This window comes from Oryzias latipes, chromosome 5, assembly GCF_002234675.1.
Source record: "Oryzias latipes chromosome 5, ASM223467v1".
Taxonomy (NCBI): domain Eukaryota; kingdom Metazoa; phylum Chordata; class Actinopteri; order Beloniformes; family Adrianichthyidae; genus Oryzias; species Oryzias latipes.
In genome coordinates, this window is record NC_019863.2 from 21802856 (window position 1) to 21827867 (window position 25012).

The 25012-nt window shown below is 44.3% G+C and overlaps 1 protein-coding gene across 1 annotated transcript; it reads right to left on the reverse strand.

Annotated features, from left to right (window-relative positions):
- Positions 1-549: 549 nt before the first annotated feature.
- rybp (RING1 and YY1 binding protein) lies at positions 550-18110 on the reverse strand. The gene is made up of 5 exons (XM_023955091.1): positions 17935-18110; positions 17200-17325; positions 2722-3027; positions 2543-2641; positions 550-1156 (listed from the first exon to the last, which is right to left on the reverse strand). Exons 1-5 carry the CDS (start codon positions 17958-17960, stop codon positions 907-909), a joined length of 807 nt encoding a protein of 268 aa, XP_023810859.1. The 5' UTR covers positions 17961-18110; the 3' UTR covers positions 550-906.
- Positions 18111-25012: the final 6902 nt, after the last annotated feature.

Genomic DNA, 25012 nt, shown 5'->3' on the forward strand with positions numbered 1-25012 from the left:
TGCAGCGAGTTTAGCCTTCAACCACAGGAGTCGGACACAAAAACGGCTCTGCCCGCTCTCCGCCTTTGTTCGTTTTTGTGTTTGGGTGTAAAAACAGTCACAGCTGGCGTTTGGTTTCACCAACAAGAACTGCGTCCTTCAGGGGGAAACGGAACGAAAACGCACGAGCAAAAGTCTGCTGAAGGAAGGCTTCAGCCCTCAAACCATCCACAGCTTTTAGTGTTTCACACGTCGGCCCGTCTGAACAGTTCGGGGGCAGAAGATCTGTGGGGGGGCTGAAGGGACGGACGGGCAGGGGGGATGGGGGGGGGGGCACGGAGGAGGGCCCACAGTCATGGAGGGCAGGAGAATGTGTCAGATGGAGTGAACGGGCAGTCTCAAATCTGCCAAACCGCTTCACAGTGTGTCTAGCACCAGTGTGTGTGTGTGTGTGTGGTGTGTGTACTTAAAAAAACACTGAGGGGGGGGGGGGGGTCAGTGAGCAGAGCTGGATCATAGAAATAAATAAAGTCCTCTGTTTCTCAGACAATGCTGGATTTTCTTTTTTTCTTTTTTCTGTGCCCAAAGCAGAACGGTTTACAAAAAAACAAACCAACAAAAGTCGCCTCACGTCCACAAACAAATAGAAAACAATACGTACTAGAGTCTGGATGCTACTGCTGGGGGGGGGCGGGGGCGGGGCCAAAACTCCTCAGTGAAGGGCGTTGGATTCCTGAAAGGTGAACTGGTCCTCTCAGCACCTGGTGGGGGTGGAGGTGGGGGGTGGGGTGGGGTGGAATGGTTGTTGGGAATGGAGGGCAGCGATGGGGACCGCCCCCCCCCTCCTTCTCCTCTCCTGTGGGATCCACTTTGTCCATAAACTTGAGGGGCTGGGGGGAGGGGGGCTGGTCAGCGAGAGCGGCCCCTCTAGAAGGACTCGTCGTGTCCCACAGACAGGTCCCCTTTGGGGGTGGAGGCGCGCGACGAGCCCTTGTCCACGCTCTCCGAGCCCGAGCTCTGGTGCTGCTGCTCCGAGCCGGCGCTGGACGTGATGGTGGACGAGGACGTGGACGAGGAGCGCGTCTTCTCCTTAAAGTCCGTTATGATCACCGTCACGTTGCCGACGGTGATGGCCAGCTGTTGCGCCGTACTCCGGTCGATGTTCTTCAGCTTGGGCCTGGTGGGTGTGGGATGGGGGTGGGGGGTGGCAGGACAGGACACAGTGAGAGCCTGAATTGGAGGCCAAAATACTTACTGTGTTTGCTCAGAGATCCACGATGGAGAAGTGGAGAACAAAACTCTGCAGCAGCATCACTCTATGATCATTAAGAACACCGTTAAAAACTCTGTGTTCAACACAAGCAGGAAAACAAACCGGCCTGTCCCGTCTGACTCAACGGGAGCCACCCTGTTTCATTTCAACGTTTTTCTCCTTTTGATTGTTTGCAAAGTTTTTATTTTTACCTTTACAGCGAAAAGAGGCAGATTTGAAATCTAAACTTTACAAGATTTCAACTTCTTCAGAAGCTATTCGTTTGTTTGTTTGTTTGTTTTTTACTTAAAAAAAACAAACGACAGACTCCTTGAGAGCTTTGCTTCTTCCTCTGCTTTCGTCTTCAGGATTCCACACTTCATCTTTGTGTCACACGCTCACTTCACGGTGAAAATCAGACGGAGGAAGAGAAGAAAACACCGGCATTTAAACCAGAGATCCTCGATGCGTCAATAGTGATCGATCACAAAGGATGTGTGGGTAGATAAATCAAAAAGAAATGCATGTGTGCATATAAATACATAAGCACATTTCTTTTAAAGTGCCGTCAGCCAATCATCATAGTCATTGTTAAGTATGTCACTTGACTGACATGCAGAACGGCCATTCAAGAACCCGCTGAGGCATGCTCCACTAGCAGGTATGGCGCTCAGAAAGGTGCCAGACTTGGCAGCGTTCAGAAGAAAGTCATTTGGGGCAGAAAAAAACCACCGCATTTGGAGAGTTTTCTTTTTCTGCTGCTGCAAATGTCTGGTTGTCTTTTCCAAGGACCCTAACAGGAAATCTCAGGGCTGAAGAGCTTCATCTAAGAGAACTTTGTTCTTGTGGCTCTGCATGCCAGAACAAATGTCTTGTTCTGACAGACCATGAACCCGTCAAAGTTCTGCTCCAAACTGCTTCTCTTCATCACTTAGAAATTCTGCTGGATTCCTATATAAAGATGCTTTAATGTTTACTTTTCTAAACTGAGGATTTAATTTGCTTCAACAGATGCAAACATTTGAAAGTAAAAGTTCGCTTTTTCAATACACGAAAAGGAGAATCAAAAGAAATCAGACATTGAAAAAGTCACTTTTCCTACCTGAAAAAGCAGAAACAGAATCATCCACATGAACAGAGAATGATAGACAGTCTGCACGTGCTCTAAATTTTGAGAGTTTCTACCGTTTCTCATCTTCTCATTGGCGCACACACACACATCAGGCAGACAGTTCAGAAACAAACGTCAACCGCTCTACGTCACACATACACACACACACACGCTGCGTGTCGTCAGAGTGTGTTGCCCACCTGGAAATGTGAGAGTTCTTGTTGGTCTTGGTTGCTGATTTCCCAGACTGTATGCTCTGTTTGTCGCTGGGGGGGCTCTGATGGCTGTCTGATTTGGGTCTGGGGACGGCGTTGGAGAGGGAGACAGGTGAGGATGTCAGCAGCAGACAGCTATGGACGGTCCTGGCAGAGAAACTCACCTGATCTTTTTACTGCTGGGCTTCTTGGGGAGCGCCGGACTGATGTCTTTCTCTCTGTCGGGTTTGTCTTTGAGGGGGGGCTCCTTGTCACCTTTGTCCTTCTCGGGGGTGTCTCCCTCTGGTTTGACGCTCTCGGGGCGCTCCAAACCCGGGCGTCCTTCGCCACAGGCCTGCTCTCCTTCCCCGTCCAGCCGCTCCTTGTCTGGCCGTTCGCTCCTCTCTCTGCGGTCCTTCTTGGCTGGGGGGGGCATCGTGTACTGCTGAGCCACCTGCTGGGCCACCAGCTGGGAGTTTATCCTGGGTTTCCTGAGGAAAAGAAACAAAACGCAGACATGGAGTAGTCCATCAAAAGACTCGGGGGGGGGCTAGCACAGCAGAGATGACTGCTGTGCTAGTTCTGACTTAAGGCCCGTACACACCGGGACGAATATTCGCCAGGCGTTATTCGCCAGCGTTTTTCGCCACGTTTCTTGTGTTCACACCCAGGCAATTTTCGCTGACGATGAGCCGAGCGGACATGCAATTTCATTCCCTGACATTAAATGGCGCTTAATGTAAACAGAAATACTCCTGTACACAAGGTGGCGCTGCGCAACTTTACGCTTCTTAAAGTCGCTTTTCCCTCAGAAGAAGAGAGCAAGTATTTACGCGCTTGTCAGAATCAAACAAAGAAAACATGAATATTTCAAGCACCAGTTGCTCCAACTGGTGCTTGGTTCGGGGATATTTTAGAATGTCCGTCATTATTTCTTCGCGGCTGTGTAGACGCTACTCGGCGTCCATCTTCTTCGCTGGTATGTGTGCTCAGTAAGGCAGTTTTGTGTTTGAGCGCCCCCAAGTTGTGTTTTACTGTAACTTCAGAGGCTCCAGACACGTGTGCAAAAGCGCCATTCTCATTGGTCGAATAGATTTCGACGCGACGCGTCAAAAAAAAAAAAAACGAACCCGAGGCGTTTTTTTTTTTGACGCTTTGACGCGTGGCGTTTTTTCGCGTCGGTGTGCACACTCTCATTGGTGCCCTTTGTTTAGTCACTAAGCGTTAAACGTCGGCGAAAATTGCGCGCAAAATTCGTCCCGGTGTGTACGGGCCTTAAGATAGCGAGGGGGGAGGGGGGTTCCAAAGGTGAGCTGCTGCTCGGCCGGGCGCATCAGTTTTAAGGGATAATCTCATTAAGTGACGGCTGTAATAAAACAAATGCACCAGATCACAGGGGGAAACATTTGCAGCCGCTCTAATCTGATTACTTTAGGGCTGGACACATTCGACACACACACACACACACACACACACAGAGCCAGCAGACAGAGTGCAATCTGACAACACATTCTAATCCCTAACAAAGCAACTACTTTGAACAGTAGAGTCTGTGCATCATCGTTCATGCAAACATCCATCACCACTGAAGGTTATGGTCCATAGCAACCACAGCTGTTTTCATGACATACATGGTCAGCCACTTTTGAGTCCTAACCTTAAGATTTTTTCTCATCTTTCTTTAGCAAACATTCCTTAATTTAGAAAAGAGTCTGACACCCAAGTGAAACGTTGACTCCACACAACTGGGATTAAGGTCGTTGTCAATAATAACATTTTGCGTGTGTTGTAGAAATGGAAGCTGTGATGCTTTTATAATTATGGACATTCATTTTGCAAAAATGACCAAAAGTTCAACATTCAGGAGTTGAATTATTTGGGCATTAATAATAAAAAATAACGATCAATTTGCCCAGGTCATTTGAAGGGCTGTTTTGGCAGGAAGTGATGCGGCATTCTTAAAGGTTCTGATTAATCCATGAGGGCTTCAGGGCAACAAGTAGAAAATCTGAAAATCTCAGAGACTTGAGGAGTGAAAGCAACACTGCATGAGCGTCTGCAGAAAGCACAGATTTCAGAGAGCGGTTTCCAGAAAGCTGCTCGAGTGGTTAACCACAGCATTTCAATCACAGTCAGAGCTCAGCTCCTCTCTCTCAAAGGGCTTTTCTCTATAACCTGTGAACCATAACAGAGTGAGGTGGGCTCTTAATGTTGGAAGGGTGATGACCTCTAATAATCTTTAGTTAATGTTCTTTGGCCTGTTTACTAACCAATTCAATTGAAATTGTAAATTGAATTTAAAGTCAAATGTCTGGGAAAGCTATTTTCCCTTTTAGTAGCTTTGATTGTTGTAAATGTGAACACAATCAAAGCAGTTTGCCGTTTTCCACCTCCTCATCAAAAATCCGCACAGCAGCAACACTGCACTTGTCGGAACAAACTAAGGCTTGTTTTTAAGGATTTGCTCTAAGATATTTTAGTTTGAAAATTTGGTTTTTAAACTTGTGTGCCAGTATTTCTCAGACAAACATGCCTGGAAAGAAGCGAATTCATCACCCACTGCACAGAATGTGGCAAAGTTCTAATAAAATAACGCTAAAACAGAGAGGATCATGGTCAATGGCGTGTCCTTGTGGCGCTACTACCTTCAGTGACGGCCAAAGCACTTTCCAGTAGGGATATAATTTTTTCCAGACGATATTTCCCCTGCAACTGTGGCCGATACCGATACTAAAGTATCTACAGTAACAAAATTTAGATTTCCTTTTTGTTTCTTCTCTTAGAGATTCTGACATTTTCTTATACTGGACAATCTCATTGTACCTGAACTTTTTAACATACAGCAAAGCATCTCATAGGAACGAGTATAACATTAAAACGTTCGTATAAATATATCTGATGCCTTCAGACCATTAATTGAATATTGGACATAACTGTAAACCATAAGCTCCCCATTGCCAGGGATCTATTAGGATCAACATGTATCTTTATCAAAAATTACATTTACCTGAAAACAGTCAAGTACTGACTATGACTGTAAACAAAAGCCTCTCAATCTTCTTTCACTTTCGGCTTTTCCCATCAGAGCGAAACAACCTCTCTTTCGAGGATGAGTCGCATGGTAAACTTGGCAATGTTTTACGCCGGATGCCCTTCCTGACGCAATATTATCCGGGCTTGGGACCGGCACAGAAGCAGAGAAGGGAATAGGGAGCAGCCCGGATTCGAACCCTGGTTTCACGGACGGAAGGCGCCGCAAACCAGCACGAGCTAAACCGGCTCCACCTGTTAGGAACACGTATACATGTCAAAAATAAAGTGTTGCTGAAAACAGTCAGAAGAATATCAGTAGATTTTTTTTTTAATCAGACCAATACCGATAAACTCAAATAATGCAAACATCGGCTGATTCCATTCCTACTTTACAATCAAAGTCCCATTCACTCATGCACACACACATCCACACACTGATGGAGGCTCCAGTGTTAACATTCTTTCAACTATCGTAACTATTCAACCGTTTACGCAATTCATTCTGAAGAGGAGAAAAGCAGCTTTGCAGTGGTGAACCAACGTAAATCAGCTGATTCAGAGGCAGAGAGAAGCAGATTTGCATATTGATTTTGTGCAAAATCTGCTTTTCTCAGCGACAGAATTTAGCCGACTTGTGTTGATCGCCTAAACGGTTGTCGGTCACAGAGCGTGTGTCATTTAGGTGTTGCTGGTGACATCTCTGATGTTAAAGGGTTAACTCTCCTATGTCAGAGATTATCTGTCCTGTTATGTTTGGACTACATTTTGGCGCACAGTCTCCTATAAAACATTTTTTTTAAAAACAGCTCAGAACATGGTCAAAGTTCAAGAACCTCATGGGAAATCATCAAATCTTTTGGGTGGGGTTGATTAGAAATCCCACTGAAGCTGGTTTAATCGTCCAGGTCAGGAGGAAGAAATATAACTTTATTGACCGGCTAAACACACGGAGTCCGACAACGCAGCAGGGGGAATGACGGACAGATGGACTGAACAGCCACGCATCTCCTCTGCAGAGCGCAGAGGCTGAGATTTGTGTCAGCAGAATCCAGGTCAGCGCCTGCAGCTCAGCTCTGGGTCGCCGCCAGTCAGCTGCCAACGGGACGACGCCGCTGCTTGCTGCTCATAAACATCAGCTTTCCTCATGAAACAACAACAACATTTAGCTTATGCTTCCAGAAAAAGCTCAAGTTCCAGTTCAGAGTAATCAGATTACAGGGTAGGGTAACCTCCCTCTAAAGAAGGGGCGCAGGAAATGCCACCTGAGGGGGGGCACAATTACCTCCAGAGAGCAATTGCAGAAATCCCTTCAACCTCCCACAGCTGCCAAAATATGAAACAGTGCCAGTAAATCCTTCGCACAACAAAGCATCGTGATTAACAATCATCCAACCTGCGTCGCCCTTTAACCCCCCCCGTCTTCTGACAAGCGAGGAGGGGCGGGCCCGCCTCCACAGGAAGCCCTGAAATAACCGTGATCGCGGTTCCAGCCCGTCATTCTGCCGCGGCGCCCGGAGCACCTCCCCCGGCTGAAGCCCGTCTGGCGAGCTGCAGCGTTTCAGGGAATTCCCTCCGCAGGGATCGAAGCTGCCAGCGCGGAGAGACGGATTGATGAAGAGAGTGAAGGAGCGAGGGAGAGCGGGATTTAAAGAGACGAAGCAAAGCCCTCATCAACACGGCTCTTTTATTTGAAGTGCTGCGCGGAGGACAAGCAATTATTTCCCGTCGGGCTGCTGAGTGAAGAGCATGCGGCGGCGGGAAACAGACGTGACAGAAGGAGCCGTGTTAAACATCGCCTCCTTTCAGGCGGGCTTTGGAAACCACCGCACAAAGGGCAGAAACCGCTCCAAACCATTTCCTACGTCCAGAACCGGACCACACTGTGGAATCAAAGCCTTCCTGGCAGCCGATGATCCACAGGCGTTCATCCGTGCCAACAGTTATCTCATGCCCCCCACCCCCCACCCCACACACACACTAACCACCAGCATGGAGGATGCTGCTCTGTTTAATAACTGGAGAACTAGTTTAGTCATCTTCTCTTTTAGCTGAAGGCTGGACGACTGACTCCTCATTTCTTCAATTACAGTCATTTCGAAAAACCACTCTTCCAGATGTTCACCACTTTGCTTCCGACTGTTTGCTTAAGCAATGTGTCAACAACGAGAACATATTTTCAACTATTAGAAGATTAAAAACAACAAAACAAAAATCACTGACAGCACATCAGTGTCTGTAATGACTTTTAAACCAGCAGAAAATATTAAAAAGCAGATAAACATCTGAAGACTGACTTTAGATTAAACAAACACGTTAGAACCAGTTGAAGTCACACTCCAGTGAGAATGGTGTTTGTCATGTTCTTGTAGCATTTTTTCTCAAAGGATATTAATTGAATTTCTAAATATTTATTTAGTCAAATCCTTGTGATTCAGGAGCAAACAAAACAAAACTACAGTCAGGAGACCACAAACTCTGCTTCACTCTGATGCATCCTTGGGATGAAAAGATCCATAGACGTCTTTGTTTTGCTCGTCTGAGCTAGTATCAGAACTGTATGGCTGGATAACTCCGCTGTTGCCATTTTTGTTGCACTTGGGGTTGTGAGCGGCTGTAAGCCAGCGGGAGAGAGTGTAAAGAGAGGGATGATGGGAAAGTAGGAGAGGCTTACTCCCATCTTGCCCACCATACAGATTAGAATTTCAGTTTAAAATCCTGAAAATAATAAATTCAGCTTTTATATTGTTAGCTCAAACGATAAGTGTAGACAAAATCGACTGTTGGTGGAACTATTTATGCTGCAATGAAAAGCTTTTGCTTTCTGGATACATTTCAGAGAAAGCGTCTGCATTCATAGTCTGTACTGACGGTGCAGAACTGAGAGACCAAGACTCATTTATTCAGCAGAAAAACTGGGAAAATGACAAAGCTGAGTAGAGCCGTGCAACACAGAAGTGTTGAAAGAGGTGACAGCAGCAATACTGCCCCCCCAGCCATGCATGAGTAAGATATGTGGTGGAGGAGGGGGGGGGGGGGGTTGTCAACTGAGGGCCGCTTCTGAAGAGCTGCCTCGGGGCTATAAGCGCTTTTCAATCACCGCCGCCGGCCACAGGCATTAAGCACTCGTCCCTTCCACAGCCCGTCCCAGTAGGATTTTGAGGGCTTAATATTCCGGTCACATCTCCTCAGACATCCCATTTAATTAATAAATACAGTTGAACAAAAAAAAAAAAAGACTAGCAGTGTGTTCATTGGTTCTACTAATTACTTCAGATAACAACATCAATTTAAAGCCCCAACCTCACAAAACATACAAACATACAGCTGTATCCATGGTAACACAGAAGGTTCAAACTAGGGCTGCACCATGTGAGGAAAACTCACAACATGCGATAATGGTGATTGATATTGTGATAACAATATAATTTGCGTTATATAAACAAAGAGCAAAACAAACAAAAACATCATTTCCATTTAATTGCAACAGTTTTAAGATTATAGTTCAAACCCTATTGAGCACCAACAAAAGTTGGTGTTTAGGTTTGTCCCATCAAGACAAGAAAAATGGAAAAAAACTTAACTGCTTCCATTGCTCTTTGATTAGCAATCATTGTAGACACAGAGCTTCAGCTGATACTACTATGTGGTAAACCTGTGGTTAGGAAAAAGAAAAGCAATAACAATAAAAAAAAAAAGATCCCTGATAACTTTAAAATATTTTTATGATCAACAAATCTCTAATGAGGATGAAGAAAGCACAAACTTGGAGATTTTCTTTTATATATAAAAAAATAATTTCTGCAAATATCTATTCGTTTCCGACATAATAAGCTTTGGTTGCTATGGAGAATTATCTTGATGAATGTAGCTTTTTACATAAAAATAATTACAGCAGTTATGGTTTACAATTAGAATGAAAAGGTAAAAAGAAGGTAAATCAATGCAACTAGCTTTGTGGAGATGAAACAAAATAACATATATATATAAAAAAGAAAAACTAGACCGTCTACTATTTACTTCTTTCTTAAGGTGTGAAGTATTAGCTTAGATGTTTAGACAGAGCGTCAGGCAGTGTGACTGCATTTAATCCTTTTGCTTTGATCGAGCAGATCATTTATCAGTATAAACATTTGTAAGAGTCGAAACCAAAAAACCCAAAGTCTCCATCAAAAGGATCAAATGTATGAAGTGATCTAAAAAAAGGTTTTAAAGAACCGACCTGTCAGAAAAGTTCTGCAAAGACCTTTGAATAGTAAACAAGCTGCGTCTGGAAGAAATGAAGCTAGAAAACAACACGTGCACTGATGAACTGCAGGCAGGAAGCAAGAGACTGAACCAAAGTCAGAGCTTTGTTTGACTGAAGGACATGTTTGATCAAATAAGAAGATTCCTAGTACTTGTTAACTAGATTTCTAAATGGGGGAGGGGGCTCCATTTTCTTGTAATAATTGGAAGACCTCTCACTTTAGCAGAGGAACATGTTCAAAAGTTTCCAACACACTTCTATTTAAAAAAAAAAGCCCTATAACCCATCTCAAACTGCTTTTCTTTGAAGTTCAGTTAACCTGAAAGTGTGTAAACTGTGAGACGACTGTGTGTGTGGGGGTGAGGGGGGATAACATCTATGAAACAAAACAGTGACTACTTCGAAACAAGACACTGCGTCCGTCTCGGTATGCATCGACTGTACAGTCAGTGTGACGTCACCCAGAAACAACAACCTGCTTCCAGCTCCAACCAATACGCCAGTTCCAAGCCTGCTTCAATATTGAAAGCAATAAAACAAAATTATTTAGGAGAAAAGTGTTCTTTTAGATGTGATTAATACATTAAAAAATACAGATGAAATAAAGATGAACCATATTTACTGAACTTTTTTAGTAATGAAGGGCTAAAAAAAGAGGATTGGCCTTTTTTTAGCTTCTTTACGTTCATATAAATCTAACATTTCTGCAGTTTATTGTCATATTTGAACGAAGAATAAATGTTTTTAAATGTGAACTGGAGCTTACCGATTCTCTTTCATTGCAGTCAAAAATTATTTAGTTCGTGGACTTTACAGTAGCTTTTAACTCATAACGGGGCTCAAAGAAAGAATAGATTTTACATATTTAAACTAAAAAATAGATTATTTGATACATTCCAGAGATGCTCATTAAATCCATAAGGGAGGTAATGACAGCTTTTATCACATGGGTTATAAAAAGAAAACTGAAGGGAATTCTGCGTTCATGAAAGTCAACCAGATAAAGAAAAGGTTAGTAGAGTCAATCTGAGTGGTATAAATGATGAGGGGTCGGTAGAATGAGAACCGAACTGTGATATACACCGATGTAAACAGATTCTGGGAGAAATGATCTGTGTTGGAAAAATATATTCAACCGTTTTTTGTTTTTGTTGTTGTTGTTTTTTTATTTCTACCTCCCTCTCTGACAAACGCCATCATGATCGACCCTTCAGGCTGCCGGCTGCCTGAAGGAGACGGCTGACGGCCCATGCAAAGACGCATTTAAACTTGCTCCATCAGCAGCACCGTCACATCGCTCAGCATCACTTAGAAGCCGTCCATACTTCATCCTCACAAAAAAGAAAAAAAGCCCACATAATCCATCTTTCTTCTGTTATCTGTCAGATAAATCAACCTCCAGCTCTTCACTGCTGTCCTGTCATTTCCTGCTGGTTTGCCTCACCGCGCTCTCCTCAGGACCACAAATAACTAAACAACATCTTTTCCAGAGGGGGGGCTCCACACACTTTACAATAGCAGGAAGATTAACATACATGATGTGGAAAACCTGACACCTCCAGGTCAAATATACAGGCTCTGCTTTGGATTTTGGACTCAAGCATAAAACAAAAAAAAGTGTTAAAAAAAATAAAAAGAACGACGAGCTGAAGCGGAGTCTCTCACCCTCGTGGGGTAATATTGCTCTCTGCTTTCACCCCCAGAGATGCCTGCCTGAATGAGCACCCCCCCCCCCCCCCCTACAAGTGTCCAGATGCTCCACTCCCTTGTGTTTTTCATTGTTCGTTCTCTTTTCACACTCGTCTGATTGGCCTTTTTATATCTCCCCCCTCGAACAAAAAGAAAAAGAGAATCCCCAATTCAACATTTCCGTTTGGTTCCAACGCCAAGTTGGCCATTGTATTTAATCACACACACAAACACGCACACACGGGCTGCCAAATCCCATGAAGTAATTAAGAACTTATAAATCCACCAATTAGCATGTAAAGATTAGGGCTACCCACATGTACTGCGGACTCCAGTGCAGATGCCGATAATGCTGGATAAGCACAAGCAGTTTCCTCTGGGCGGGGGGGGGGGGGGGGGGGGGGGGGCAGATGTCTGCACAGAGGGTGGGCGAGCAATCGCAGATATAAACTGAACGCGAGCATGTCCCCCCTCTTATGTAATTCCATTATCCCTGACAATTTGCCTTAATGTGACAGTGGTAGAATCCGCGGATTATAATGACTCCATTCCATCACTGTACGAGGCGGACACACGCACGCCGCAACCGTTTATCTAATAACTCCACCACCTCACACACACACACACACACACACACACACACACAACTTCAACATAGTGTGTGGTCTGAATAAAAACCACAGTTTTGTGTCACAGACTCAGTCGGGTTCAGCTTGTTTTTGTGTTTCTCAGGTAGAGAAAGCTGTCCCCAGCATGTCTGAGCAGTTATTTATCAGCTATTGTATCAAAGCAATTGTTGATCTGTTTGTAGAGTTTTTTTATCCTTTGTATCATAATGCTTGCTATTGTGTTAATTGGTTTTCCAATGTTTGCTCTATTTTATCAGGAGAACAGGATTAAGGAGACTGCTGCTTCTAAGACAGAGTTGTTGATTTATTATTTATATTCCTATTATCCCATGTGACATGTAGTCACATTAACCATACGCGTGTGGATCCCAGCAACCATGCCACTTTGACCTCACCATACGTGGAGTGCCAGTATACGTGCTTTTTAGTTGGTTGACCATCCACCACTAAATAAAGAACAGTTTGTGGACGAACAGAAAACAAGTCTTACAGAGCTTTTATATTTTCCATTACGGTCTGTCAAGTAAAGCACGATATTGTTTGGTTAATGCAGTGCTTTTCCACCATTGACTGAGGTACAATGCAAATGCCGTAATCACTGTTGAGAAACCTCAGTATATTAAGCGATCGCACAAAATTTGCAGAGCACGAGTCCACCGGATCACCTCTGTACGGTTCGCTTGATCAAAAGACAATCACAAGTGCCAAAAGAATCTGACTAAGGCTGCATGATATGAGGAAAACTTGCCATATTAGTAATCACGGACCTGAAACAGAACACCACCGGGGGGGGTGGTTCTGTGTTGAGTTTGCATGTTCTCCCCGTGCATGCGTGGGTTTTCTCCCCGGGGGACATGCTTCATAGGTTAATTGGTTACTCTAAAAAAAAATTGTCCCTAGATGAGAGTGTGAGTGTGCATGGGTGTGTGATTTATGGGGGACATTTATGGGGGACATCCTGGACAGACTGGCGGCCTGTCCAGGATGTCCCCAGCCTTTGCTCATGAGTGGCTGGGATAGGCTTCTGCAGCCCCGTGACCCTGAAAGGGATCAAGACGATGAATGAAAGAATAAATCATTTCCATTTCACTGCAACTGTTTTATTTAAATAAAGTTCAACATATATTATACTGCAGGTTATCTGAATTGCAGACAGGTAAGAGCTTGTGTGTCCAAAAAACACACTAAAGAACAATTATCTACCTTTCTAAAACTAATATGGACAACAATTTAGAACAATGTAGGTAGTTTGCGTTTGTGCCTTCTGTCTATGCATGTGTGTAAACAATTAAGGTAACCATAGATCTAGATTTGCACACAGTCTTTTGCTACACCTATATTGCACAAGCTGATATTGCAATGTCAATAAATTTTTCGATTTATTGTCCTGGCCTAAATCTGACTATGGGGTCAAAAGTCACTATGGTATCCAAAATTCTGATCAGAATCCACCATGAAGCCCAATAGGTTGAAGATGTTGCTTCAGGCTCTCCTCTACCTTCACTTGCCTGCAACGCAAAGAGGATCACTATGATCCCTCTCATCGTTCGTTGGTGTTTATGTAAATAAAACAAAGAATCTAACACGTGGTTCCATTCCTGTATTATTTTTTTTATGAGTTTTTTTTATTCCATCTTTGTATGTAGGTTAGAGTGTCATCACTGAAAATCTCCTTCTGGTGTCCATCGCCTCGGTTTCCTCTGATCTTTGTTTGATAGGTGTTTAACAGATGTGCCAATAAAGGAAACACATTTGTATTTTTGATGGCCCCCCCTTTAGGAATGCCAAAGCAACTCCATAAAGAAAGAATTACCCCTATTTCATTCATCCTGCTAGTCACATCTTAGGTTTTCAAAACCTGAGAGCGTCTCCGTCTGTGACAGGTACAGAGGCTTCAGGTGATTTTCCCACCGCATCCCTCCACAGGTGATGGATTGATTTGACTTGTGTTCACTCACTGCCGCCTCACTAATTGAAGACAGCCGCCTGCAACCCTGCAGAGGCTTAAAAGAAGAAGTGTTTGTGACTTTTAATGCCTTCAACAGACTGATGAAACCACCATTTGAGTTGAGCTTTGCTCTGATTGGGTCTTGCATTATATCATCGGATGATTTGGACCCTGACCGGCGGTGTTCCTGTAAAAATCTAAAAAGACGATTCAACAGACAACAGCACGGCAGTCAAAGACGGAGGCACCTCCAGACTTCCTGTGATCTCCACCATCAATCAACTTTAGCGTTCTTCTAACGATTTCTGCCAGAATGCCCCTCCAGGCGGCCAGAGGTGCATACCAAACACCGCCACAAAGACGACGCTCGTGCAGCAGCGGTTTGCCACATTTCCAGCTCCGTATCAGGAGCAGTAAAACACGATGCAACAAAAGAAAGCTAGAGACTGCTGGGATTCCTGCTGCTGTCGGGGAGGTGGAGGCTCCACTCGGCCTGCTTCGGGATCGAGTTTCCTTCACGAGCTGGACTGGGTCAACAGGTGCATTGGGGAGAGCGGGGGCCTCTCCATGCATGCTGATGCCCCAGCCAGAGGTTGGGCTCTTGTTAACACACATTCTTGCCTTCATTAGTAAAATGTCGGAGCTGTTTGGAAAGCAGCGGGGGTCCTGATTTCACTACAATTCAGAAAACCAGTTTGGCTTTTCTTGCTAATAACTAATAAGCTAATAACTTTTGTTGTTTTCGAAGACAGTTTGTCTTCTTTTTTCATGAAGTGACATCATACTAAGGACTAAACAAAAAACAAGTTGCACATGACAGAGAGAGACAAATAGCAAAGAACAATTCCTTGTATGAAAACAGCAGAATGACTCATTTGCGGACGCATTATTCCGACACACGAGCACATCATGTTCAGAACATCTATAAACTTTAAAGTCTGATTGATTTGAACACAACAGGCTGCTGCTGCAGAAACATCTAAAGCTTTGATGACTATTCTTACCAAACAGGCAGATTCTGGTTTTCTTTATGCCTTAGTCACAACTGCCCCACATGGGTTGATATGGGATGTCTCTGGGCAAAAAATGGGCAAACCTGTACGGGACTGTGGATTGTAGACCACCGTTGAACCGGTAGGTCAAAAATGTTCATGCATATGTTTTTACTACGGGAATACTGAGGGAGGGCATCAGTCTGTAGCAAACACTTGAAGTAGGTAAGACCCATGCACACTGCACAATTGTCATTTGTTCAACCCTGCGCACTGTGCTAGGGGCATGTTAGTGCTGTTCATGTCATACGTGTGCACTCCTTGTGCGTCCATTGCACTCTGTGCTTGCAGCTTGACTGTTAGAAATGAGGAAATTAGACAGAGTGTAGTTTTTGTGGACATTCTGCGGGCACTTCGCTTTCACGTGCACAAACCATGCATGCAGCATTTGCACATGGTCAGTTAGGAGCCAGTGTGCGCATTTTACCAACGACTGGAGGATGGCTATAAGGACGGTGTGCAACAGCATCACCTGTATTTCATAAGTGCGTGTATCTTACATTATCCTTACAGATAATTCACGATACAATTGAAAGTTCCATTTTCATGACATCCCTTAAGGTGGCCGTGCATAAGATGTAGCCGCTCGTGTCTGTGACCCCCTACAGACCCGGACATCCCAAAAACTCACAGCACCGACACAGGTCAACCCCTTTACAGATGCATGAGACAAAGGCATTAAGCTGCTGCGTTGGTGGTAAAACTCCTCATTTTTCTTCTCAGTTTCAGTGTAAATTAACTTAACTTTATGATGGGTTAACATAATGGCTCGGTATAAAGCTATTCTTGTGTTGACCCGTAGCTTTAGGCATCTTTTACAGCATTTTCCTAATTCAGTTTTGACATTCCTGCCATGATTGATTCATTTAACACCAAAGGATGTCAACAAAAATAATTTACTTTCTCCAACTTCTCTTTTGGATAAAAAAAAGGGACAAAAGAAAAGGCAACAAGCAAGCATTGTTTCCACCTGTTGCACCATCTTTCCTGTAACACATAAAAGCAAATTCAGCAGGATGCAGAAGGAAAGGCAAGAAAACCTGATGCTTTTTCTCCTAACGCGTCCAATAAAAGCACATGGAAAGTCTGACATCAACCAATCAGGACGAAGCACTCATTCATAAAGGCACATTCAAAGAAAAGCTGCAGATAAAAGCGGCGACACCAACATGATCACACAGCCTTAAGTGCGAATCTTTGAGCTGGAAAACATCAAACGACGACAGAAGAGACGACTAATTAGTTCTCATTAGAACAAGAGGCGGCCCCGCAACCACACCAGAGCATTAATCAAAGGTTAACCATTCAGATCAAACGCCAAATGTGCGACAAATACTCCAGTCGTGTCATGTGTGCTCCGTTAACCAAAAAACACAGGTGACTGCTGCCAGACGGAGAATGGAGGCAGCGTGGGTTTGACACGCTTCCTGCTCTCACGTCGTCAGCTAAGGTCTTAAGCTCCACGCTGCTGGGAAAATCATCACAAAGGGGGGGTGAAAGGCAAATAAGATTGAACTCAGTCTTGTTTTTTGGTTTAACCCAAACCCTACCATGCTGGTGGTGAAACCACAAATCGTCAACAAAGTCACAGATGAGTCATGTGTCTCTCTAGCAGCTGATGAGATGAGCCGCCTTGTCACCGATTCCCAAAAATGAATGAGTGGGTGGATGTCAGTGTACATACATCCAACCTGAGAGGGGATCCCCAAACGAAGGGTTGATTCCCCATAATGCAACATGCCCGGCACCATCTGAACTCAGAACAGTTTCAGCATCAGTGAGGGACCAACGCTATGATCTATAGATGCTACAGGTGGGAGGGTCTCCGGCCATCCACAATATCAATCAGCCCCAGCATCCTTGGCTGGAGACGCCCACGTGCCTGTTTGCACGCGCGGTTCAATCAACAAGTCGCCCCCCTGTCGGGCTACGTAGACAAACGGGCTGTCCATCAAACTTCCTCGAATTGCGATGCATGGCTGCAGCCGGAGCCGATCCAAAAGGAGGAGGAGGAGGATGAGGAAGAGGAGGAGATGGGGGGGGGGGGGGGGGGATAGAGGAGTTACCTTGTGGATGTGCCCTTCCTCACATCGCAGATGCTGCACTTGAACGCCTCGGCGGTGTTCCTGAACGTGCACACGCTGCAGTCCCAGTACCCGTCGTCCACTGTCTGTTTGGCTTGTCTTTTTGGCCTTAAGGACGAAAAAAGACACAAACGTTAAGGTCAACTCCTAACATATCTCGCGGACGGATGAGGAGGAGGAAGGAGGGGGGTTAAAAAGGACGCGGCGCGAACGGAACACGCCGCGCGACACAACACAAAGCGTGGCGCCGTTGTCACGAACGGACTGTCTGTTCCGAGTCCCGGGAAGTGGACGAACGTCCCCGAGAGCGCGAGACTATCCACACCGTCCGACCGTATCGCCAGCTAGGCTAGCAGACAAGCGGGCGGGCAAAGCCAAAGGCAGGCAGGCAGGGGAGCGCTGCTGAAAAATGCTGGCATCGAGGCTCAGAAGGTGGACTGACGAAACCGATCCCAAACCGAGCCCATTTCGACATTGACCCTCCAAAAGGCTCCGTCGAGGCGGGGGAGCGTTACGGGGAGAACCAGGCGTCTCCTTGGAAAAAAATCTCTTTGTCTGTGAAGTGACGGGCAGGCTCGTAGGGAGCGAGAAGCCGCCATAGTGACTGCACGGTTCTAGCTAGCTGTGGCGGAACACGGGAGAGGGGAGAGACGGGTCCAAACGTCGAACCCCCGGTGGCCGAGACCGGCCTAAACCGTCAGCGGAGGTCCGCATTACCTGGTAGGGCTTTTCTTGTCGCCCATGGTGAAGGATAATCCTCGAAAATGAGAAGAAAAGGGGGCCTCCTGCAAGTGTCGGTGTGTAGGATCCAGACAGAGCCGCCGCTGCTGAAGCTGCTGGGCACAGCGACTGACTGCGCTCAGGCACGTGACCGCCGGCTGGCCAATCAGCGGACGGACAGGTTTAAAAGTCTGGATGGATCTTAGTGTCTGTCTTAATGAACAACTACAGGTATTTGACAGCTCGCGCTTCAGTGGCGTCTGCGGGGCGGGGCGGGGCGGGGTGGGGGGTCTCCTTTGGATTACTTTAAACCTGGATCCCCCCCCGAAATTATTGCATTTCTCATATTACGGATCTGTTGGATTTGGTGGTGAGGGTATAATAATTACAAAATCATACTTTGGCTGAACCAGTTCCTACACAAAGCACAAGTTGTTGTATCACCTAAAATGTATTTATTTATTTAGAATTTTATGTATTTAACTATTTTTTTTATTTTAGCCTTTGCCCCTGAATGTTGACAGATATCACCCACTTAACCCTCATAGTCCAGAGGCCTCTCAATGTATTGAACCCTACACCTACGAATGCCCCTCCAAATGCCCCCACAACTGGAGAGGGAGAAGCAGTAGAAGTGGTGGGGGAAGAATTCGGATTCAGCTTAAGACTTGTGTTTAGTTCAAATCAGTCAAACCATGTCTGCTTTCTCTCTTTTATTTTTGTTGTATACTTGTAACAGTGCACAGATAACAAATGGCTTAATAAAATGCTCCTGAGCAGAAGCCAGTTGTTTCAATTGTGGTATATTACCAAGATGAAAAACAGATTTTAAATTTAAAACTTACATAAACTCAGATTTGTGACCAGATATTTCTTACCTGACTTGTTCTTGCTTCCCAATGCTGTAGATTTGAAGCAACTCGCATTTGTGCCTATAGATTTTGGGACTTAGACTTTCCTATTAAGACGTTATTAAGCCTAAATCAGCTTGGACTTGGTCAAATCTAACAATTTATCTTTTACAGAATTTTTGTCAAATTCCTGATGTTTTTTTTACCCACTAACTGCATAAGAGAACTGAACTGAGTGAATGTGATGTTGCCCATTGTAAACACTCGACTTCGGGATCCAACCAAATGAAGCAGTAATTGCCATGGCAACCACTATCGCCAAGTGAGCTTGTTGGAAGTCCACACCCCTTCCACTTGAAAGTGGGCTACTTGAAGCATCAAACCTTTTGAACATTGGATGCGAGACCACCTACTTGGATTGAGGCATCTGATTGGTCAGTCTAAAACTTGAATTACTTGGACTACAGAAAAAAAATCATGAAAAAAAGTTAGGACTTACAAGAACATGTTTTTAAAAAAGTTATCAGACCAAGAAGGGTTATTCTGACAAATAGAATGACTGAGTAATAGCTGTTTAATTCTCAATAGAAGTATTTGGGATTTTGGCTTCTTGGAGCCAGCAGGTACTTCCTGTTTGGAATGCAAGGAGGGGAGGGGTCACTCAGTCCAGTTATGATTTACAGTTTACGGTTTTTCCACAACATGCGATGTGATCCCAATCTTCTAAACCCGTTTGTGTCCCGTTACCCTGCCAGAGCCTACCCCAGACACTTGTGGGTGAAGGCAGGGGGCATCCTGGACGGGTTGCCAGTCTGTCGCAGGCCCAAAATCACACAATTAAGAGAACCAAAACAAAGCAACGAGTAGAGAAACCTGTGAAGCCGTAGACAGGCAAGACTTGTTTAAAGGTCAAAAACTCCAACACTGAAGTCCAGAGCTGGAGAAGACCGTCTTCCTAATGGTTTAACCATTGTGCTATCCTATGGGGTCCAGATGACCCCACCCTTACATTGACGTGTTCTCCCTACCATGACAAAGGTGCATAAAGGTGGAAAGATTTCATGTAATCCATGGACACCAATGAAGATCACAAATCATTGAAGAAAAAAGGTTTAGCGCACCGTCTAGTGGGTCTAGATGACCCAACTCCCAATGTTAAAGTGCCTAGGATGGCACAAGGGTTACAAGCACACACTTTCAGTATGAAACTAGAAGTGAACAATAAAAAAAAAAAAAGAAAAAAGAGTCACATGGTTTCTACCAAACAAGTTTTTCAGTGTTACAAGGAACACAGCGTCCTTGTTGGACTTTTCCCAAGCAATTCCCTCAGATTGCCCTCATATGTTTGTGGACACCAACAGGTTCATTTGGGATGAAGAAAGCAGTTAACTGTTAAAGGAGGAACTTCTAACCCTGGCGGCGGTGCCAGGCCACCTCATGGAATGTGTTGGCGCAAACGCCACACCTTTTGCCCTGTTGGCCGGGTTGGGTTTGGGAGGTGGGGGGTGGAGGCCAAGCGTGAATCATGCGGGCTCATTAGCTGCTCTCCACGACTCCGCGTCCCTTTTGTGACCACTTCGCCTTTCTCCGCTCCCTTCAAGCTCGCCCTCCGCCCAGCGATTATCCCCGTGCGCCTCATTGCACGCCGCTCTAATTGAGCTTCATCACGGTAGCACACTGATAACTACAGTTCAGTCAAAACAGCATTAGGCCTCGCCTCGGTGCCTCCATAATGAACTCCTGCTCTTTTTTTTCGCTTTGTTTTAACTGCCACATTATTGTTAATGCAGCTTATTTGCTTCAAGTGGAGTTCATTTGTAGATTTTTTTTGGGTTTTTTTGGAAGAGAAAACCACCATGGAGAGAATAATGTTTCCTGAAAACAGCTGGCCTAAAGCAGAGAAAGGTGAAATTCATCATCTACACCCTTACAGAAAGCCTTACACGTCCCACAGATGATTTCACGGCAGTTAGTCATCCTTTATGAGAGCACAACAACACACTGCAAGGATTCGGTGGCACAAATTTTAAGGGTGTTGGTTTAGCTGCAGTTCCGATTTACTGCGACTGCATCCCTCCGCGTTTGAAGCAATAACTCTACAGAACTTGCAGAGCATCTGATCTGACAGCCGCAGAATGAGGTTGTACGGCTTGCAGGCATAAAGGTGTGAAATCTGTCTAACGTGTAGCGCTCGGAGAGATCTCGAGTTCTGTCTCTGCCGCAGTCGATATGCCGATCAAATATCATCCCCCCGTGTGATAAGACATCCCAGAGCTGCCAGGATCTGCGTCTGCACTGAACAGCTCCATTCTTCCTAAATGGAGTTATCTCTCTTTCCAGCATTTATTACATTATCAAGCTGTCTCTCTTGGAAAGCTTAGAAGCTGCTGCAACCTAGAATTGGATGGGCCAGGAATCAATTGAGCAAAAGAAGTTTCAACTCTGGCTTTTGCTCTTAGCTCAGCTGGGAGATTACCAGTTTGTTAGAAAGATGGAAGAGGGCTATTGACTATCCAACAAGCTCCTCTGATTAGGGCAACCCGCCAGCACTGGAGTGAAGGAAATGTTGAGGAAAACAGTTTCCAACCCAGACACGGGCAATCCGCAGTCCCATCAACCGGTTTTATCAAAAGGTTCTTCCACACCTAGTTGAGGTTCAGTATTGAAAATCAATTAATTGATTCACAATCAACCTTTACTAAAAAAAAATCCAAATAATGTTGTTGTTGTTCTTCACCTTTCAGCATATCCCTTCAGGGGTCGCCACAGCCACATAGCTACTGTTGGGCAAAGGCTGGGAACAACTTACACAAAGATCACCTGCCCGTCGATGGCCACACAACCAAACACACTCGCATTTACACCTCGGGACAATGTAACCCTTGTGCTATCCTAGGCACTTTAACATTGGGAGTTGGGTCATCTAGACCCACTAGACAGTGCGCTGAACCTCTTTTCTTCAATGATTTGTGATCTTCACTGGTGTCCATGGATTACATGAAATCCTCTTCACCTTTATCCACCTTTGTCATGGTAGGGATAACATGTCAATGTAAGGATTGGGTCATCTGGACCCCATAGGATAGCACAAGGGAGAAAACATCCAATTAACCTATGGCTGTGGGACTGTGGGGGATGATACAAGCAATAAAAGTGAAATTTGACCTGAATCTATGGTGCACCTGACAATGTGTACAATTTTCAACAAGATTTTCTCTTTAGGCTACTGTAGTTCATCCTAAAACAAGACTTTTTTTCATCCATCCATCTTCTGAACCTGTGGAATCCCATTTGGGGACAAGTGGTTACTGGAGCCAACCCAGCTGCTGTTGGGCAAAGGTGGGGTACGCCCAGAACAGGTTGCCAGACAGTTTTGGGTGTGCAGGGCTTCACACCTTCACACTCATATGCATCCCTATGGGCAAATTAGCGTAACCAATCAACCTATGAAGCATGTTTTTGGGCTGTGGGGGGATTTCTACTAACAATTAAAGTCAAATTTGACCTGAATCTAAGGTGCAGCTGACAATGTTTACAATTTTAATTTTCTTTGTGGGCTACTGTAGTTCATCCTAAAACAAGAGTCCTGTGGCTCGAAGATAATTTTTCTTTCAATTGGATGAAAAATTATTTTTTTAAATGGCAAAATGTCTGCCGTTATTAAGAATCTCAGGATTTCTATTGTAAAGCCCTCACAACTGCATTTTTATTAGGTGACAGGGAAACTGCTCATTTAACCCTTGTGCTATCTTAGATGACCCCACCCTTACATTGACGTGTTCTCCCTACCATGACAAAGGTGGATAAAGGTGGAAAGATTTCTTGTAATCCATGGACACCAGTGAAGATCACAAATCATTGAAGAAAAAAGGTTCAGCGCACTGTCTAGTGGGTCTAGATGACCCAACTCCCAATGGTAAAGTGCCTAGGATAGCACAAGGGTTACAGAGAATCAATCATTCCTAAAAATGCTTTAAGAAGTGGTATCAGGATTGGGTCATGTAGCTAGAACTAACTTGGGAAAATGTATTCCCTTTATCTGGGCATATACAACAACCTCAACATTCAAAACTTTGAGAAATATGCAGTTGATCACTGGGTTTCATTTAAAAATGTATTGAATATTTGTTCTGAATAATGGTTTCACACATTTCCAGTAGTTTGACATAAAGTTTACCAAACGTTTCTGCACATGAGATTCCGCACTCACCTCAGAATCCTCGGGTGTTACTTTGTCTCCATTCCGTGCGACAACTCTTGCATATAAATACCAGAAACAAGATCGAGAATGTGATGGAACACGTTCAAAACGCTCCCAAAGGCTTATTTTAAAAACATTCAATTCACCCCAACTTGCACAGAGAGAGATTAAGATTTTTGGAAAAATTTAATTAAATTCTCAATTTGTGGCCAATAGTTGCAGTCCTGTGAGCCTTAGGGCTTAAGCAGAAGCATTTCAAGAATCCTGGTTGTTATTCTTACGCCAATTTTGTGCTACATTTAGCAACTAAGATTTTCTGGTGACTTTTATAGTAACTTGTCACAAATTTACTTTTTTTCAGTTTTTTATCTTCACCTGATAGTAAGCTGTTAAAGTCCCATTCAGATTATCTGTTGATCCATTTTTAAAAGCGTTCCCAGTGGTCTTTTTCCTATTTAAAAAAATCTGTTTCATTGTTTCTGCAGGGCGGCAGAAGTTCATTAGAAACTAGCCTGTGACTTGTGGGTGGGATGTTGGCACAGACAACCCCACCCCTCTTAACCCCTTTCCGTTGCTGAGAGCTCTCTGTTTACATGCTTTCCCACAATTGTCATCAGGGTGGATCTTTAAAGCTTGGAAGTGTCCTTGTATCTATCTGAAACTCAGGACAAACCAGAACAAAGGGCTGTCAATGCCCCAAAAGAAAATAATATTTGATAAAAAATGATTTGACATTTACCCCGCATATAGGAAAAAAAACAACTTTTGGATTGAATCCACCTATCACTGTAACTTCCCCTATATTTTTAGCAAAGAAGCTGACTGCAGAGCATCAATGAGCTGCTGAATCATTTATGCGGGCACAAAGAGATGCTGAAGAGCACAACCACAAGGAGAGAAAGAAGAGACGCTGTTCTGTTTACTGGGCCCTCAAAGAACATCCTGAAAGTCAGCAGATACGACGCTTTTTATCTATGCAGAAGTCATTTAGGATTAAACAAGTATGCAAGAATTTTTCCTCTTCGTGCCAACATGCCAGGAGGGAAATCACCGAGTTAAGAAATAAGATTTTTGACAACAGAATGAGGATAGATGTCATTAACCTTCATCTTTATGTTTGATTGTGATAAAACCCAGACAATCTGTTGAATCTACTCAACCACTTAAACTTTTTTACTTTCAGATAATTCTCCTCTGGACCTGCTTTTATTTTTACTGCAAGTAACTTTACAAGTACAAAAAAAAAACAAAAAAACACACCAAAGTTGGCATTCCTGGGAGTGTGGATCATATCAAGACCGGACTTACTCCACATCCTGTAAAATGTTGCCATGGAGATGCCAAAATGTAGGATTTCAGAGTGAACCCAGCTGATACACATTATTAAAAGGATCATTTAAAGAGAATTTACCATGCAGCCTTGGTAACCATCATTACCGTAAAAGGAGTGACATTTTCTGTTCTTGCATTTCACATGTCAACAATGTATCACAATATGAACTTCCACACAAGGATGAGGTTTTTTTTTTCTTGGGCATCTGATTTAAATGCCTACCAGATGATTGGTGACGAAGAACAACAGTGGACCTCAGTGGGACCTTTTAAGCGTGACAGCTGCATGAAAAGAGGCTTGTGTGTCATGAAGGATCATGATGTTAATGATGAGGAAAGCATGAAAAAAATGGGTCATTAAAGAAAAGAGGCATTTTACTTCAATGGAAAAGTATGACATTCTGTACACGTGTTCATCAGTCACAGTCAAGGAGGTAACTGTGTGATTGCTATGGACCATCACCTTCAGGGTGACTTCCAATTTAAAGCAAAATATACCGTATTTTCTGCACTATAGAGCGCAGCGGATTCCAAGGCGTGTTAGGCGAGACAAGAGTCAGAGGTGGGTCCGTCAGTCAGACTTTAATAACTGCATTCCCAGTAACTCTATGACTTGTTTGTAACGCGCTACATGTTAGCCATGCTAGCAAATTCACAATACCTATAACTCCCTACCATGTTTTCAACACGT

Bases quoted from the DNA above. Each gene is read 5' to 3' on its own strand.
- rybp (XM_023955091.1), bottom strand. From the start codon at position 17,960: ATGGGCGACAAGAAAAGCCCTACCAG. The intron at 3,028-17,199 runs GTAACTCCTCTA...TCTTTTCCTCAG, and splicing joins AGGAAGGGCACATCCACAAG to GAAACCCAGGATAAACTCCC. The intron at 1,157-2,542 runs GTGGGCAACACA...CACACCCACCAG, and splicing joins AAGAACTCTCACATTTCCAG to GCCCAAGCTGAAGAACATCG.